This window comes from Taeniopygia guttata, chromosome 23 (assembly GCF_048771995.1).
Source record: "Taeniopygia guttata chromosome 23, bTaeGut7.mat, whole genome shotgun sequence".
Lineage (NCBI taxonomy): Eukaryota > Metazoa > Chordata > Aves > Passeriformes > Estrildidae > Taeniopygia > Taeniopygia guttata.
In genome coordinates this window covers 2453767-2472735 of record NC_133048.1, presented here as the reverse complement: position 1 = coordinate 2472735, position 18969 = coordinate 2453767, and the positions used below count along the sequence as shown (strand labels likewise).

General features: G+C 47.5%; 1 protein-coding gene across 1 annotated transcript; it reads left to right on the top strand.

Annotated features, from left to right (window-relative positions):
- The first annotated feature begins 1351 nt into the window (after positions 1-1351).
- On the top strand, positions 1352-18446 carry KPNA6 (karyopherin subunit alpha 6). Its single transcript, XM_030290652.4, has 14 exons — positions 1352-1494; positions 8017-8126; positions 8842-8937; positions 9824-9923; positions 10208-10302; positions 11266-11397; positions 11590-11678; positions 12608-12707; positions 13392-13555; positions 14190-14268; positions 14351-14476; positions 15383-15510; positions 15982-16160; positions 16960-18446. The coding sequence occupies exons 1-14, from the start codon at positions 1491-1493 to the stop codon at positions 17142-17144; spliced, it is 1587 nt and encodes a 528-aa protein (XP_030146512.1). The 5' UTR covers positions 1352-1490; the 3' UTR covers positions 17145-18446.
- Positions 18447-18969: the final 523 nt, after the last annotated feature.

Here is an 18969-nt window from a genome sequence, read left to right as displayed (position 1 = left end):
CCTTTCCTCCCATCTCCTTCAGGAGAGGGAGAGGAACCTGTAGGAGTGTGGCCCCTGTTGATGGAGTAAAAAAGTTACCCTTTGTCTGCTTAAAAAGGACAAAAAACCCAAAGTTTCTCTCCTCAATTTGGTTAAAAGACGCCTCATAGGACCTTGGGGATCACCTCAAACTTCAGGATAGACAATTGGACAGAAACCAAAAAGTCCCACCTGAGCAATTCACTAGAAAAAGAAAACAAAAGGAGTAAATCGCTTTTTTGAAGTGTTTTAGCAGGAGCAAGAACCTCTTGCCCTGGCTCGATTTTTCCCTGTAAAGAACTTTATTATTTTGCTTTTTATTCAAACTTTTTTGTTTCCAACACTGTCACAGGAGCCATCCTGCTGCTTTTATACCACAAATGGCAGAACTCGAATGACAAAACCCGGATGGCACAGGACGGAGGTGACAAAACACGAGTGGCAGGACACGAGTGACAGGACACAGGTGACAGGACAGAGGTGCCAGGACAGAGGTGACAAAAGGGTGACAGGACACAAGTGACAAAACACAGGTGACAGGACACGAGTGACAGGACTTGAGTGCCAGGATGCGAGTGACAGGACACGAGTGACAAAACACGGGTGACAGGACAGAGGTGACAAAACACGGGTGACAGGACTCAGGTACCAGGACAGAGGTGACAAAACACGGGTGACAAAACACGGGTGCCAGGACAGAGGTGACAAAACACAGGTGACAAAACACAGGTGCCAGGATAGAGGTGACAGGAGAGAGGTGACAAAACACGGGTGACAGGACACGGGTGACAGGACACGGGTGACAAAACACGGGTGCCAGGACAGAAGTGACAAAACACGGGTGACAGGACACGGGTGACAGGACATGGGTGACAGGACACGGGTGCCAGGACAGAGGTGACAAAACACGGGTGACAAAACACGGGTGCCAGGACAGAGGTGACAAAACACGGGTGACAGGACAGAGGTGACAGGACACGGGTGACAAAACACGGGTGACAGGACACAGGTGACAGGACACGAGTGACAGGACAGAAGTGACAAAACACGGGTGACAGGACAGAGGTGACAAAACACGGGTGACAGGACACGGGTGACAAAACACGGGTGACAGGACACGGGTGACAAAACACGGGTGACAAAACACGGGTGACAGGACACGAGTGACAGGACAGAGGTGACAAAACACAGGTGACAGGACACGGGTGACAGGACACGAGTGGCAGGACACGGGTGACAAAACACGGGTGACAGGACACGGGTGCCAGGACACGAGTGGCAGGCAGGACGCGCCCGCCGGTGCAGTTCCACCCCCGCTCGCTGGGGGCGCCCGATCGCCGCGGCCGCTCCGCGCCGTTCTCCGCGCGCACAGGTTTGGCCCCGCGCGGCCGCCGTCGGGCCCGCGCCCCTCCCGGTGCCGCCATTTTTTGGCCGCCGCCGCCGCCACCGGAGCCGCCGCCGCCGCCGCCGCGATGGGTGAGGGCCCTGAGGGGCGGGCGCGGCCCGGGCAGCTCCGGGCACGGCGAGGGGATGGGGTGGGGCCGGAGAAGCCGCCCCGAGGCCGGGAGGTGCGCGCAGCCCGCCCTCCCCGCGCTGCCGCTGCCCTCGCCCCTCACCGGCGTCCCGGGCGCTCCTGAGGGCGGCGGGGCCGGCGCGGCCGCTGAGTCATGGCGGGGTCGCTGCGGGGGTCCCGGGGGCTGCGGGGGCTCTCGGTGAGGGCGGCCTGGGGGTTCTGACCGCTGAGGGCAGCACCGGCAGCGCCTTTGGGGAGCTCCGGGCTGGGCGGGAGCTGCAGGGGGGGGTGAAGGGTGAGACAGCCCAGGTTTGGGGGTGTCGGGGTGAAATACCCCCGGTTTGGGGGTGTCGGGCTGAAATACCCCGGGTTTGGGGGTGTCGGGGTTGTTATAGGGTGAAATACCCCGGGTTTGGGGGTGTCGGGGTGAAATAACCCCGGGCTTGGGGGTGTCGGGGTGAAATAACCCGGGTTTGGGGTGTCGGGGTGAAATACCCCGGGTTTGGGGGTGCCAGGGCTGTAAGAACCCGGTTTTGGGGGTGTCGGGGTGAAATAACCCTGGTTTGGAGATCCCGGGGTGAAACACCCTGGATTTGGAGGTGCTAGGGCTGCAGTGCCCAGTTTTGGGTGAAATACGCGGGTTTGGGGGGGATGGGGGTGAAATACTCCGGGTTTGGGGGTACCAGGACTGTAAGACCCCGGGTTTGGGGATGTTAGGGTTGCAATACCCTGGGTTTTGGGGGTGCCAGGGTGAAACACCCCGGTTTTAGGGGTGCCAGGGCTGCAGTGCCCGTTGGAGCTCAGTTTTGGGGTGTCAGTGCTGTCACTTTGGGGTGTCAGCTCTCTCTGCTCCGTTTCCATGCTCCCCCAGAGCTCAGGGGTTCAGGTGAGAAATAAAAATAATATTTATGAAATAAAAATCCAGCTCCAGCCCTCCGTGTCACTGGACTGTCCCAAATAAATCCCAGCTCAGAGTTACCCCTTCCAAAAGTTTTTTTTTTAATTCCTTTTATTTATTAAATTCCTTTAATTCCTGCAGCTTTTTGGTGTGCCTGATGTGGGAGGTCCCAGCTCAGGGAGGAGAGCTGGATTTTATTTTTTTTAAATTTTTCTTTAATTTTTTTTTTTTTGAGGATTCTTTTAGGGAGACAGAGTTTGAAAAGATGAGTTGGAAAAGCCCAGCCTTGTAGCAGCCGTGTTTTCCTTAAAATTGAGTGAGGATCTTCTGGAAATAAAAGATTAAAATGCTTCTATTTTCCACCTGCAATGTTGTCTTTTAACCAGAGCTGCTTCAGTGTTACCCCTTCAAAAAATGCTTTAATTCCTGCAGCTTTTTGGTTTGATGTGCCTGATGTGGGAGGTCCCAGCTCAGGAAGGAGTGGTGGATTTTATTTTTAAAATATTTTATTTATTTTTTTGAAGATTCCTATAGGAAGACAGCGTTTGGAAGGATGAGTTGGAAAAGCCTAGCCTTGTAGCAGCCGTGTTTTCCTTAAAATTGAGTGAGGATCTTCTGGAAATAAAGATTAAAATGTTTCCATTTTCCACCTGCAATGTTGTCTTTTAACCAGAGCTGCTTGAGAAGCTTAATGGCTTTAAAGTGGCGAGTTTAGGTTGGATATTGAGAATAAATTCTTTCCTGTGAGGGGCTGGGATGGATTTCCCAGGGAAGCTGTGGCTGGAATTATCCCAAGCCAGGTTGGAAAGGGCTTGGAGCAGCCTGGGATGATGGAAGTTTTCATCTCCTTCCAAACCAGGGATTCAGTGAAGCTTCAAAAATACTCTGTGATCATTTAAAAACGATCATTTAAAATTTATTTTACTTTTCTGCCTCCTGAGGTGAAGTCAGTGACCAGTCTGTGCGTGGCTGCTGCACCTCCCAGCCCTGCACAGCTCGGAAATTTTAATTTATGGCTTCAGATGTAAAACCTGGGCTGACAGCTCTGAGGAGAAAAATGTCCTGGGGCCTGGTGGGAACGGCTGGGAATTCTTGGGGCTGTTTTATGTGGAGCTAAGAAGTTTGTGCACAGGAGCTTCCCCTTCTTCCCACCCTGTAAGAGCTGAATATCCCCCCTGTTTCAATTATCCTCATGTAACTTTATTGTTTTTAAACAAGCTAAGGCTGGGTGTTGATTTTTTTTTTTCATTATTTTAAGTTAATGATACTGTTGGAAATTGTCATTTGCATTGCAAAGGAGGAATGAACTGATGACATCTTTAAATGCCTTTTTTTAGTGCTGCTTAACCCGTGGAACAGCATTAATGCTCCATTCTCAATAAAACCCCCATCAATGCTCAGTTCTCAATAAAACTCCCGTGGCTGATGAATTTTACAGTTAATTGGCTGGTTTGCTTTGTTTGCTTTAGCTCAGCAGAGCAAACATGAACTTTGTCAAGGGGGAGAGTTTGATTATTAAAATCCTGTGAGAGTGAAAGTCCTGATTCCTTCAGGCTGCTGAGGTCCAGGTAAATCTGCTTAGCAAATCACACAGTCCTGTTTGTTTCAGAGGCAAAGCACATGTCGGAAGGGATGGATTTATTGGAATTTCATATCCCTCTGTAATTATCTCTGAATGTTTCTGGTTGGTTTTAATCTGGAACTCAGTTTGAGTGGATTCAGTTCAAGTTTTTCCCTGGTTTAGGGATTGTTCTCAGCTGACTCTTGTGCTTGATCAGTCCAGTTTTTAAAGGAAATCAGAATGGATAAACCAGCTTGAAGAGGACTTAAAGCCCTCAAATTTTGGGCTGGAAAGATCAAATGAGGAGCAGGAAGCGATGAGAACTGGCCTGAGGAGTTGCTGTGTTCTTTTTCCAGCAGGGCAGGGACATTCCAAAAGGATTCCTAATCCCGTTTGAACCCTGGGGAATGGCAAACGCTGCCTGCCAGTGAATTTCCCCCCAAAGAGAAAATTTCCCTGTCCCTTCCCCCTCGCAGCGCTGCACATTCCAGCGGTGATCTCACATCCCTGGCTGGGGAACGGGGATTTACCGGCACGGCGAGTCCCGGAGCCCGGGACAGGCACGGGACATCCCGGGACAAGCGGGGACAGCCCGGGACAGGGCCACCCCCCTGCAGGACACCTCTGCAGGAGTTTTGTGCTGCCAAACACCCCTGGGAGAACAAACCAGACCTGCCCCAGTGTCACACAGCAGAATTTTGCTGCTTTTAGAGCAGCTGGGGGAATTCCTGAGTTGTAGGCACAGCCAGAGTTGGGATTATTTGACAGGATTTTTTTGTTTTGTTTAGTTGCTCTCCTGTTTAGCTTCATTTGTTGTGTCTTCTGAGCAAGCAAAGTGAATTTTTTCTCTTTTTATTTTTTCTATTAATTCGCTGCAAAACTATTGGTGACAGTAAAACAAAAAGTGGTTTTGACTGATTGCTGCTAGCAGCTCAGAGCTGTTGTTTTACACATTAATTCAACTACTTTATGTAGTTATTAATTTGATTTCTATTTAAATAGTATAGATGATTTAGTCTTCTTTTTCTAGGGTTTCAATTTACTTAATAAAGTTGTCCTGGAATTTTTTTTTTTTTTTTCTAGAAGAGTCCTTTGGAGATGTTAATGATGGGAGAATCCTCTGGGATTTCAGGGAATTGGAGATATATGAGGAATGAGCAGAAACTCAGCAGTTCACTCCATTTATTTTGCTGCAATTTACCTAATTTAGAGGAATTTCAATTGTAAATCACCAACTTTATCCCATCCTAGGGAAAACTTGGGTGGAAAGGGCCTTTGGAGGTCACCTGAGAGCTGAGAATGTCCCCAGCAGGCACGAAGTGGCATTTTAGTGCTGCTGAAGTTCCTCAAGTGTATTTATTTACACTTGCATAATTTCCCAAGCAGGGAGCAGCTGTCGAGTGTTCAGAGCCACCTTTGGAAGATTCCCTGTGGAATATTCCCTGTGGGAAGGGACATTTGGGCTCCAGGCCCTGACTCAGCAGCACAAATCCTGCACTGACTCAGCTCCCAGGCTTTAATCAGCAGCTGAAGAAAACATTGGAACCAAATATTTCTTGTCTTGCAGAAAATTGGGAAGAGGCAGGTTGGATTCCCCATCCAGAAGCTGTTAGAGTAACAGCTCTGGAGTTACAGTTTCCTGCTGTGGCTTGTGCTGGATTTACAGGGATTTGAGTGCCCTGCTGAGCCTTCAAAGTCAAACTTTCACCCCGTTTTTCCTTTCTTTTAAGTGGGAAATACCTTCTCATCCTCCTATTTATGAGTGTGGCAACTTGGGCTCGTAATTCTTTGACAGCTGGATGAATTTTTTTCCCCTCAGTGAAGGCAAGAGGTGCCAAATTTCTCCCAGCTCCTGAAGGGGGTTTCCTTTGCACAGGAAAGTGGGAAGGTTTTGTTAAATTCCATCCTTAAGTTTGAAATGCAAATACTGTTTTGGTTTTTTTTTAATTTTTAATTTTTTGCTGGAGCTGTGATTGATGTTCACTAATCCAGGGAGCAACAAAAGGCACAACTTGGCGCAGTGGGATTCCTAAAGCAGAAGGGATGTTTTGTTCAAGCTGGATCAGAACTTCTTAAAATGGAATGAATTTTGCAAGATTTGTTATTTTCCTTGAGTCCAGTGCCCACTGGCGCTTCAGTAAAAGCAAATCTTTCCAGAGTCAAGTGAAAATCTGTGGCTGGAGTCTCTTCCTTAAGAGCAGAGGATTCCTGACAGCCCAGGAACTCCCAGACCCTGATAAATTTGGATTTGGGGATATTCCCACAGATGGAATTGGAGTTCAGAGTTAACACAAATGATGTTTGCCACTGAAACATTCCAAAGCCAGAATTTGTCCTGCTGTGTTTCATTCCATGAGTTTGGTCCTGCTGCTCACTGTGAGGTCCTGATCCTGCATTTCTCACACCCGTTGCCATGGAAATGGGGTGGAATGTCCCAAATCAGCATTCCCGTGCCTTTAAAGCACTGCCAGAGATGATGGGCTGGGAGAATAAAAAAATCAATGGAAATCATCTGCAGGAAGAAACTGTGGGAGAAAAACCAGGGAGTTTTGTGACGTGCAGCCCCTGAAATCTTTGGGGTTTCCCTGTAGGATGAGAGGGACAAAAAAAGAAAAAACTTAAAGGTTTTGATGCTCTGGGAGGTAAGAAAATGTTAAAGGACGAGGTGCTGAGCGTTCCTGAGTCTGGCTTTTCTGGCACAGCTGAGTTTGGAGGCAGCTGAGCTGTCATGTGTCCCTTGGCTATTTTTGGGAGTGCCTGGTGATCCTGGGCATCCTCACTTCTCCTTCCTCCTTTTCTTCAAAACCACCTTTCCACTGGAGACTTTGTTTTCCAAAAGGAGGATTAAGATTTTTTTTAATTGTTTGGAGAACTAAGATGTCAGCTCTTGCTCTTCCCTGTGGCTGCCTGAGCCACAATGGGGTGGAAATACAAATAAAAACACAACAGTGGTGCTTAAATACATTTTCTGAATGAAAATCTATATCTAGGTGATACCTGGCTATTGTATGGTCAGATATAAACCCCTGAAGCCTGGAGGTTTCTCTCTTATTTGGTGTCTTTTTAGCTGGTTTTGGGAAATCATAGAACTGAAAGTATTTTGTTTCCTCTCCTGTTAAAATATTAATTTTTTCCTGTTGTTTTCTCTCTCCTTAGTAATGAAAATCTGGATATTTGTATTTAGGAGATGTTTTTCCTTGGGTTGGCTGTGGAGTTTCGGGTCTGACACTTCTCCAGTTGTTCTTGGAAGGGCTCCAGAGTGGCTGGAGGTTGTTGATAAGTGGGACTGAAACTTTGTGAGCCACAGGGCTGAGGGTGCCTCAGGCTTGAAATGAGGAGGAGATAAAACTGCAAACTCCCTCCTGCCCTTAGCAGCTGGGGAGAAAACCAAAAATACTGTTTTTCAAATGAGTTCTGAAGGAGTAACTTGGTTCAGGGCTAGTTGAGCCTCTGAGGTTTATCCTGGGAAAGGATAAACAAATTATTTGTGCAAATAATGTCAGAAATGGGGGAGTTTGGGGAGTTTTTGCCATGCTCAAAGCCGGGGGTTCCAGCTGGGGCAGTCAGGGGTTGCCATCCTTCCCTGCTTCAGTTACAGCTTGGCCCTGGCTGCCTTTAGCTGTGCCAAAAACTGGAGTGTCCCTTCCCTGACTGGGAGGGGATAAAAACAGACTGGGAGGGAAACTCTGAAGGAATCGGGTTGGAATTGCTGCATTTGTCAGCTCTGAAGCAGCAGCAGAAGTAGATCAGGTCCTGAACACCTGGTGGGACACAGTCCTGCCCCTCACCAGAGCTCTGCTGTGTTCTTATGAACTCCACACCTTCACTCTGCTGGGTTTGTGCTCTCTGGGAATAAATATCTGGGGGAAAATGCCGTGCTGGTCGCAGGGAAATAAAAATTTCTGCTGAAAACCAAAGGCACTCAGAGTAAATAAATGTACTCCATCTGGTTATCCCACACGGGGAGGACACACAGGAGCAGTGGCAGGAGCCCTGAGGCAGAATTCCTCCTGTTTTCATTCACAGAAAACTATCGAATGAAGAGCTACAAGAACAAAGCCCTAAATCCCGAGGAGATGCGCCGGAGGAGAGAGGAGGAGGGGATCCAGCTGCGGAAACAGAAACGGGAGCAGCAGGTATCCCCCACCTGGGGCAGCCCTCGCACAGCCCAGACTGCTGCAATCCTCAAGAATCTGTGCATTAAAGTTTATTTGCAGTCATTTGTTCTGTTCTGAGATCTTGCTTTTTTCTCTTTTTTTCACTGGACCCAGCTCACATGGACAGCTTTTCCAAGCATTTTGGGTTTTTTTTTGGTTTTTTTTTTGTTTCATTTTTATTTTTTGGGGCTTTTTTTTGTTCCTAGATCCTTGATTTTAAAGCTGGTGGTAGGGGTTTTTTAAGATATAATTAGTGAATGGGATTATTTCCTGGAGAAACAGGAAGAGCAAGTGAAAGTATGGCCTGCATGTATTTCTTAACCCTGAGTGTGGTTTTTTTTTTTTTTTGGAAGCACAAAGTGATTCCCAAGTGCTAGTCTGGAACTAAATATTTGCTTTATTAGCATCTTATCCAAGCTACTTTTTTTGCCCAGTTTTCCTGATTTTGGTCAAATTCTTCACTTGCCTTCCCTCCCGGCTCAGCTATTCGTGCATTTGCATATCTGAAAGCAAGAATTAGCACTTAAATTTATGTGCCAGACTAACCCTGAGAGTGCAGAGCTGCTCTTAATGACTTTTTACTCAGGTTATCTTCAGTCCAGGAGGGATCTTGCTTGAGGAACAAGAATGTGAGTTTTGGAGCCTGTTGATCTGTGCTTTTTAATAACAATCCCTTGTTCTGGTCCCCCACCAGCTCTTCAAAAGGAGGAACGTGGAGCTGATCAATGAGGATGACTCCATGTTTGACAGTCTCCTGGTGGATTCCTACGTCACTTCCACAGCCTGTGGGGTAAGGTACCCTCAGACAGAATTCATATTTTGGGTGGTGAGGCCCTGCAGAGATTCCCAGAGAAGCTGTGGCTGCCCCTGGATCCCTGGAATTAGCCCAGATTGGACAGGATTTGGAGCAACCTGGGATAGTGGGAGATGTCCCTGCCCTTGGCAGGGGTGGGACTGGATGGGATTTAAACTCCTTCCAACCCAAACCATCCTGGGATTCTGTGCTTGCATGGAACTGCCAAATTTCAGTGCTTTTATTCCCTTACTTTCAGGAATCTCTGTGTAAGTTGGTGCAGGCAACTGGAGCAGCCACAAACCCTTGGCTAAAATGCAAAGAGGAGATTTATTCCTGGGGGGGGAAAATTTAATTCCTGAGGGCGGGGGGGGGAATTTAGTCCCTGAAAGGGGGAAAATTTCACTCCTGAGGGGGGGAAAATTTCATTCCTGGGGTGGGGGGGGTGGAAATTTAATTTCTGTGGGTGAAAATTTTATTCCTCGGGTAAAGAATTTATTCCTGAGGGATCCAGGGGGATACCAATGGAGCCATGAGCCCTGCAAAGCTCAGCCCATGCCAGGGAATCAATGGTTTATCAAGGGTTATTCCCATGCCAGGGAATCCCCCTCCCACTGCTCTCTCTGGTTTATCAAGGGTTATTCCCAGCTGCATGTTCAAAATCCTCCTTCAGCATCCTTTTATTCCATTTTATCCCCTTTTATCCCAGTCCTCCCACCAGCATTGCAGATGTGAACTGGAGGAGTTTGCTGTGCTGGGATCCCAGTTTTGAATCTTGGGATTTCTGGCAAAGCCCAAATTGTAGGATGTCACGTCTGTGATGCCTGGAATAATCTCAGTCTGAAATGAAACCATTCCTCTGCTCTCCTCTGCCTCTTTTCAGGAGGGATTGATCACAGGAGAGATGGTGGAGATGCTTTTCTCAGATGACCCTGACCTACAGCTAGCAACCACTCAGAAATTCAGGAAATTACTCTCCAAAGGTAAAAATAACTTATCCCTGCCCCAGGATCCAACAGAGCCTGCCTTTTACAGGGGTTTGTCCACAAAATCTTGGCAGGTTGGGGGAAAAAATATCCATAATTGATAAATGTGATAATCTTTTGTCTTGCTGATGATTGCCAGCTGTGTGATTTGTACAGAAAATTATTCTGCCAAGCTGCCTTGATGAATTCAGACCAGTTTGAGATAATTTAATTAACTCTTGAGGCTTGTTACTCCCCTGCATGAGGCCTGTCCACTCCCTGACACTGCCTTGCTGTTTCAGAGCCAAATCCTCCAATAGATGAGGTGATCAACACTCAGGGAGTGGTGGAGAGATTCGTGGAGTTCCTGAAACGGAGTGAAAATTGCACATTACAGGTAAAGGAGAGTCTGTTATTAATTCTTCAGGGTGTGGAGCTCTTTATCCTGTGAACCCACAGGAGCTGTGAGGGGAAAATGATATTTTAAACCTCAAAAATGTGCTCTATAGGAGAAGACAAAACTAGTCTGTAATGCTCAGGCAAAAAATAAACATTGTAAATTGCTCTGAATTAAATTATTGGAAAAATACTGGCAAATCTGGTTTTAAACCAAAAAAAAAGTGGCAAAAGGAGGGAATTTCTGCTCAGCTTCCCTTGAACTCGCAGCATCTTTGGGATATTGGATGAAATTTAGAAAATTTTATATTTTGTGTGTTCCTGCACTGTGTTTCTTGCTGGGAAATGGTTATGGAAGAGAAATGAGGTGGTGGTGATATCTCTTGCTCATCCTTTGAGGAGCTGTAGCTCTTCTATTGCTCAAGAACATCAAATCCTTTGAGTACTGAGGCGTTCTCTTCCTTTCTCTCCCAAAACCTTTGCAGCAGAATTGTAGCCAGAATGTCATGAGAGCTGTTTTGCTGGATCAGGCTGATTTTATTCCTTTATTTTGCTGGATCAGGCTGATTTTATTCCTTTATTTTGCTGGATCAGGCTGGTTTTATTAATTTTGCTGGATCAGGCTGACTTTATTCCTTTATTTTGCTTGATCAGGCTGATATTCCTTTATTTTGCTTGATCAGGCTGATTTTATTCCTTTATTTTACTGGATCAGGCTGATTTTATTCCTTTATTTTGCTGGATCAGGCTGATTTTATTAATTTTGCTGGATCAGGCTGACTTTATTCCTTTATTTTGCTGGATCAGGCTGATTTTATTCCTTTATTTTGCTGAATTGGGCTGATTTTATTCCTTTATTTTGCTAGATCAGGCTGATTTTATTAATTTTGCTGGATCAGGCTGGTTTTATTCCTCTATTTTGCTGGATCAGGCTGGTTTTATTCCAATTTCTCTCTCCTTTCAGTTTGAGGCTGCGTGGGCCCTGACGAACATCGCCTCAGGGACTTCCCAACAAACCAAAATAGTCATCGAGGCTGGGGCAGTTCCCATCTTTATAGAGCTCTTAAACTCTGACTTTGAGGATGTTCAGGAGCAGGTAAGGACCTCTCTTCACTTTGGGATTTTGGGGAGAAGCACATGTTCAAAATGCAGTGTTGAAGTGGAGTGATCCCAGCTGGCTGCAGAGCACAGATTGTCACCTGGAGTGACAGGAGAATTGCTTTCTCAGCACACTGCCTGTCTCTCCCTGTCAGAAAATGAAACTGAATCTGTTGCTGTTTCCTTTCAGGCTGTCTGGGCGTTGGGGAACATTGCTGGAGACAGCTCTGTGTGTAGGGATTATGTCCTGAGCTGTGCCATTCTTCCTCCCTTATTAATGTGAGTAGCCATGAGCAGTTCTGGGAGTGCCACCCTAGCAAGGCAGCAGTGTTGGAGCTGGGCCAGGATCCCCTGGGAATCAAACTTGCTTCAGAGGAGTGGGATTCTGTGGATAAAATTCCTTGGCACTGTGGGATCCCTGGGAATTCAACCTCTGGTTCTGAGTGGGATTCTGTGGATAACATTCCTTACAGATTCCCTGGCTCTGTGTGATCCCTGGGAATCAAACCTCTGCCTCAGAGGAGTGGGATTCTGTGGATAACATTCCTTACAGATTCCCTGGCACTGTGTGATCCCTGGGAATCAAACCTCTGCCTCAGAGGAGTGGGATTCTGTGGATAAAATTCCTTACAGATTCCCTGGCTCTGTGTGATCCCTGGGAATCAAACCTCTGCCTCAGAGGAGTGGGATTCTGTGGATAAAATTTCTTCCAGAGTCCCTGGCAGTGTGGGATCCCTGGGATTCAAACCTGTGCTTCAGAGGAATGGAATTCTGTGGATAAAATTCCTTCAAGCTGCTCTGGGATGCTGCTCTTTCTGGAGTCACAGGGTGTCCCTCAGCTCCTGCTCTCTGCTTGGGATTTTTTGGGTTTAGAGCAAGATCAGGTCTCTCACACCACCTCCCTCAGTGTGGTGATAACACAGTTCTGTCAGGCCTGGGCTCCTGTTGCTCTGGCAAGAATTAATCTTCATCCCACCCTGGAAAAGTGTGAGGCTTTGTCCCAGTGGCTGCTTTGGCTGCTCCTGGTGTCAGCCTGACTTCTCACCCCACAGCTGAGCTCAGACTGAGCAGTTTGTGTCACTTGGTTCGTGGTGATGACTGGGAGTGTCTTCCTGGGCTGAACTGGAGCTAAATGTTTTAGTTTTAATTCATTTGGTTCCCTCTGCTTCCACATCAAGGACAATAATCCCTGGTAATTCTCTGTTCAGGCTCCTCACCACGTCCACCAGGCTGACAATGACACGAAACGCTGTCTGGGCCTTGTCAAACCTGTGCAGAGGGAAGAGCCCACCTCCTGAGTTTGATAAGGTGAGAAGAAATGCCCTGCTGGCATCAGGTGATGGGGAGACACCCAGTTAAGAGGTTTGTCTGGGTTATTTTGGGCTGTAGAACTCGAGGAGGGCACAGGATGAGGTTTTTCCTGCTGAGGTTGATCTGCATCTTTAATTTTTCCCAACCTTTCTGCTGTACCCCTCAAAGGACAGGCCCAGGCTTCCCTAGAAAGTTTCTCTAAACCATTTTCTTATGAAATCTGGAATTTTGAGGCTTAAGTTATGACCCTCTGGAAATGGGAATGCTGCAAACCAAAACTCCTGTGAGCTGTGGTATCTTCCCTTTCCCTGTCCAGGGAACCTAAGTAAAGATCCTGCTGGCTTTTCAGGTATCTCACCTTCCTTTGGCAACACAAAAACGCTTTAAATCAGCATGTTTTCACTTTTTATAGTGAAACCTTACATCTCAAAGGGGTGAAATCTAAATTGAGTGTAAACATAAACCCACTTATAAATAATTGAGGTGAACTTGGTCAGAAATGGAGCAGAGCTCTTTGACAGGAGCTCAGCGGAACCCCTCAGTGTCATTTGAGTGTGGCTGTGGGAAGAAGGGCTCTGTGGCCATGCAGGACTTGAGCTGAGCAGTGAGCAGGAGGTGTTTGCCTGCAGCTCTGGTGGTCCTGGCCTGGTGACTAACCCTGGGTGGTGGCTGTTGTTGCAGGTGTCTCCCTGCCTGCCAGTGTTGTCCCGATTGTTGTTCAACAGTGACTCTGACCTGCTGGCAGACGCGTGCTGGGCTCTGTCCTACCTGTCCGATGGTCCCAACGAGAAGATCCAGGCTGTGGTGGACTCAGGGGTGTGCAGGAGGCTGGTGGAGCTCTTAATGTGAGTATCTGTCAGGAGACTGAGTGACAATCCAGCTCTAAATCCCACCAAACCTCCCGTGCACCACAGGATCCAGGCACCTGAGCTGACCTGGAGCAGCTGGAATTTGCTGGCTTGGCTTCCTCACCTGAAGATTTTCCAGTTCTACTCTACACTGTGGAAAGATACCTGTGTTGGTATCAACATCTGCCCCAAAAATTACAAATCCATTGATAAAACAAATGTTATCACTATAAATGTCTGAAATTCAACCATTTTTTGAGCATAGGCCAACCACGCAGACAACTGGGAAGAATTTTCTCTCTGCTTTCCCAGATTTCCTTAATGATTGCAGAGTGTTGTGTGCTCTGGATGCCTGGTTATGAGGCAGATCAAAGAACAGTGGCTAGGAGAAATCAGCTTGCCTTTGTTTCTCCAAAATCTGCATGGAAAAGGGATTGGAGTCGGGATACAAAGCATCAAACTGTGTTACAGCTTTGTTTTCAGTGGCAATATGCTCAGCTTACCCTGAGTTCTGTGTGGCAGGGGATGGAATCCTAAGGAAATGGTGCAGATGGGATAATGGGGAGGGAACATGGTGAACATCCCAGTGATCTGATGGTGTTGGGTTTGTCTTTGCACGATTTTCCTGCAGGCACAACGATTACAAAGTGGCCTCTCCAGCTCTGCGAGCAGTTGGCAACATCGTGACAGGGGATGACATCCAGACCCAGGTGAGAGGAGAGGAATTTCCTGCAGGGGATGCAGTGCCTGGCACTGGTGATCTCACTTGTGCTTCCTTTTCCCCCCCAAAAGGTGATTTTAAACTGCTCAGCCCTGCCTTGCCTCCTCCATTTATTGAGCAGTCCCAAGGAATCCATCAGGAAAGAGGCGTGCTGGACCATATCCAACATCACAGCAGGGAACAGAGCACAAATCCAGGTACAGTCTCCCCCAGCCTGCCTGCAGTCATCCCACATTCCAAGCTCAGCATTAAGGATTTGCGTTTTTTTCCTTTCCCTGACCCTTAGAGGTTGGATTGGTTCACTTCTCTTATTCTGCAGCCATTTGCAAATTTTACTGCTGCCAAATGAGCTAAAAAATGAGGATGAAAATTGGGAATGGCACGGACTCGACCCCATCCAGGTTGGATCATTGGAATGAGTGGAGATACAGCCCCTATTTCTTCATCCTCAATCCCTTGGAACAGCTGGAGCTGGTTGAGGTTTAATTATCCTTTTCCTGACCTCCAAAGGGAAGCAGAGCAGAGCTTTCAGCATTCCCCCAGTATTGCTGCAATTCCAGGGATTCTCTGGAATCTCTGGTTATTCCATAATATGGATGGAGTAGTACATGTGATGGTTATGGAATATCTGGAATCTATGGTTATATCTGGAATATCTGGTCATGGAATATCTGGAATTCTCTGGAATCTCTGGTTATTCTATAATCAGCCACGATGGTTATGGAATAGCTGTAATTCTCTGGAATCTATGGTTATTCCATAATATGGATGGAATATTATATGTGATTGTTATGAAGTATCTGGATTTCTCTGGAATCTCTGGTTATTCCATAATATGGATGGAATATTATATGTGATAGTTATAGAATATCTGGAATCTGTGGTTATATCTGGAATTCTCTGGAATCTGTGGTAATTCCATAACCAGCACAGCTGGTTATGGAATATCTCCTTTTGATAGGATTTGGCTGAGGAATAAACCACAGCAATCACTTCAGCTTGGGAAGTTCTTCACCTGGGGATATGGAAGTGGAGGTTTCTTTCAGGAAGCCTTTTGGGAAGTGCTGCCCATCCCAAGCCCTCTCCCTGCCCTCTCTTCCCAGGCAGTCATCGATGCCAACATCTTCCCGGTGCTGATCGAAATCCTGCAGAAAGCGGAATTCCGCACGCGGAAAGAGGCGGCCTGGGCCATCACCAACGCCACCTCAGGAGGGACCCCCGAGCAGATCAGGTATTCCTGAGCCTCTCCTCCTGGGCCACACCTGCCTGGGGTGGAATTCAGGGGAATTTCCAGGCAAAGGAGGAATTTGGAGAGATTCTGGAGAGTAACTGAGGCAGGCAGAGCTGGGTTGTGATTTCCTGGTGGATGAGGATGATTTAATCCCAAATTTTCTCCATCTCTCTTTGGGTAGTTGAGGCTACATGTACAAATTTAATGACAGATTAAATTCCAGTGTGGACTTAAGTTGAGCAGCACCTGGATTTCAAAAGTGGCTCCTTTCCTTAATAAAATACATATTTCTGAAAATAGGGCTGCATACAAATGCAAATAAATGGATCAAAATTAACCTTGCAAAACAGTAAGTGTGTATTTTAAGGTAAATCTCTGGATTTTAGTTGGACTCCTCTCCTTTGCTTTCCCAAGGAGCCAAGGTGATGCTCCTGAGCAGGCAGTGATGTTGGTGCTGCTCTCTCTCTGCAGGTACCTGGTGAATTTGGGTTGTATCAAACCTCTGTGTGACCTGCTGACTGTCATGGACTCCAAGATTGTTCTGGTGGCATTGAACGGGCTGGAAAACATCCTGAGGCTGGGAGAGCAGGAAGCCAACCAGAGTGGGACTGGGATCAACCCCTACTGCAGCCTGATCGAGGAGGCCTATGGTAGGTGGGGCTTTGGGCACTGCAGGGCTCTCTTGGTTGCTTTTCTGCTCTGTTGAAGGGTTTGTTATATTCCAAAATAGCCAATATTTGTTCCAAAATCTTTTCAAACTCATTTAGTGAGTGATGAGACTATAACTCTGACCTGGAGTCCAAGCTGAAAATCGTGGCTTGCACCAGGTGGGAGTATGAACCAGAAATGAGCTGAGCTAAGTAAAAAGTGACAGTTCTTGATCTAAAATTGCTCTGACTGTGCCCAATTTTACACTGGAAATCCAGGGAGACTTTGCTTTTCGCTGGAGTGACTTAATTTGGTGCTGATGGATTTTTGTTTTTTTTTTTTGGACCTGCTCTCGATGCTTTGAGGGAGGAACAAGTTCCTATTTTGGTCTGAAACTCCCTGTGAGCTGGCAGTGTCTGCTTTGCCCTCTCATTATGGAATATCTGGAGTGTCCTGATTCTCCCTGGAAGGATAATTCCTGGAATTCCTGAGGGTGCACTGTGCATGGATGCTTTCTGAGCAGCGCTGGATTGAACTGGGGCAGCGAGAGCTGGAGGCTCCTGGGACAGGCCCTGCTCCTCCTCCCCACCCCCTGCAGCTACCAAATCCCTCATTTTTCATCCCACTGGAATTTGGGATTAGCCTGCAGCTGGGAGCACATCTGGATCAGCTAAACCTGAGCAGGGGCAGCTTTGTTTAGGCGTGGATTTATTCTGCTCGCAGAATCCTTTGGAGGAGGGAGAGGGGATTTCTTTGCTTCATCCCATTCCACTTTTTTTTTTTTTCTTTTTATCTTCAAAGGTTTGGATAAAATAGAATTCCTCCAGAGCCACGAGAACCAGGAGATCTACCAGAAAGCCTTTGATTTGATTGAGCACTACTTTGGGGTGGAGGACGACGCGGCCGTGGCTCCCCAGGTGGACGAGAACCAGCAGCAATACATCTTCCAACAACCCGAGGCTCCCATGGAAGGATTCCAGCTATAATCCTGGGGGAAACCCTCCAAAAAAAAAGAAAAAACCACAAAAAAACATAAAACCCAAAAAAACCCACCACAAACTTTCTGGAAAGTTTGGGAGAGCAGCTGCAGGTCCTGGCTGGGAAGGTTGGACACCCACTCCACCCGTTTAGGAGAACTCGACAAACGCAGAGAGCGCCCGGTGCTGCCAGAGAAAAGGGGAATTTCTGCTCCTTGTTCCTTTGGGCTGCTGCTCACCTTGTTTTGGAGGCAGGGAGGACACACAGGTGACAGCTGGCACCTCTTGGTGGCTTCTTTTCGTGCTGGTGTCTCCCCAGTGCAGTTTTTACCTCCAGCCTTGGGTTGGGTGAGGACACAAGAGAGGAGGGAGCTGTTCTGGCCACAGTAATTCTGCAAAAACCTGGCTTGATCTATTTAAATTTTTTTTTTTTTTTTGCACATGTTATTCTTTATTAAAGACTCTTTAATATGCCAAGAGCAAAATTCAGCCCTGGCCTTCCTCCTTCAGGTGGACAATCCTGGTGAACCCAGGACCAGTTCCCTGATGAAAAATACTGAAAATGGACAGAAAAAATGAGAAGTTCTCTCACTGCTGGGAAGTTTTGTTTTTGTTTTTTTTTCTGCTGCTTCCCTTTCTCTAGATTTTTTTTTTTTTTTTGAAGAACTGCTAGTGGTATTTCCAAGGATTAAAAAAGCAACAAGAGCCCAAAGATGGGAACTGGGGTGGATTTTTTTGGAGCAGGAAGCACAGCTGCTGTTGCACAGGTTTGGTTTGCATTGTACTGACTGATCTCAGAGCTCTGAAATGCTGAAACCCACCTTCATCTTTACTTGAAATACTTTATTTGCCATGAGAAACGTGGGCTGAATTCGGGGTTTTTCCTGCCTTGGGGTGGTTTGGGGTGGAGGAAGGTTTGGCTCCACCTGCCAGCGGTGATGGGAGCTCCAACAGCACCAGGTTTTCAGGCTTACCTCCTGCTCACAGTCAGATAATGCACATTTTACTTCCAAAAATGGCAAATCTCTGTATTTTTTTATAGCATAGATAGGGAAATATTTGTCGAATTGGGCCACAGAGAAAACCAGAGGTGAAATTTCTGTGATTCCTGTAAATAAGCGCTGTGAGGCGGGCACACCTGGAACCCCCCTCGCTGCTGCTCCTCCTGCCGGTGAGCGCGGAGCTCCCCGAGCCCCCGCGGCGCTTTTTGAGCCACTTTGCCGCGATTTCGGTAAAAACAGAGGAGCAAACACCCGGTTCCGGGCTGCGGGGCCCTTGTTGTGGAACGAATAAACTCGGCCTGTGCAGGTGTCCGGTGTGGCGTGATGGGGGGACCGGGGGCTGCTCGGTGACCTTGGGAGGGGCCCCGGTGCCCGGTAACAGCGGCGGGGCATGATGGGAGTTGTAGTCTTCAGGCCGGTTGTGCGCCAGGCATGCTGGGTGTTGTAGGCTTTTATTTCCTTTATTTTTTTTCTTTTTTCCCCTCCTCCTCCCGCCCTTCCCTTCCTCTTCCTCCTCCTCTTCCTCATCTGCTTTCCCTCCAAAGGAGCAGGGCAGGAATTTTGTTCCCCAAGGCAGCCATGCGCCAGGCATGTCGGGAATTGTAGGCCACAGTTTCCCCTCCTTTCTTATCCTCCTCTTCCCCAACCGCGGGGCATGGCGGTAGTTGTAGGATAGAGTCTCCTTCCCCTTCTTCCTCCTCCTCCTCCTCCTCCTCTTCCTCTTCTCCTTCCAGGCCTACAGAGCAAGGCCGGGAGTTACAGTTCCTATGGCTACCGCCGCGCTGAGCACGCCGGGAGTTGTAGTTTCCGCGGGCGCTCTCTCGCGGAGCACG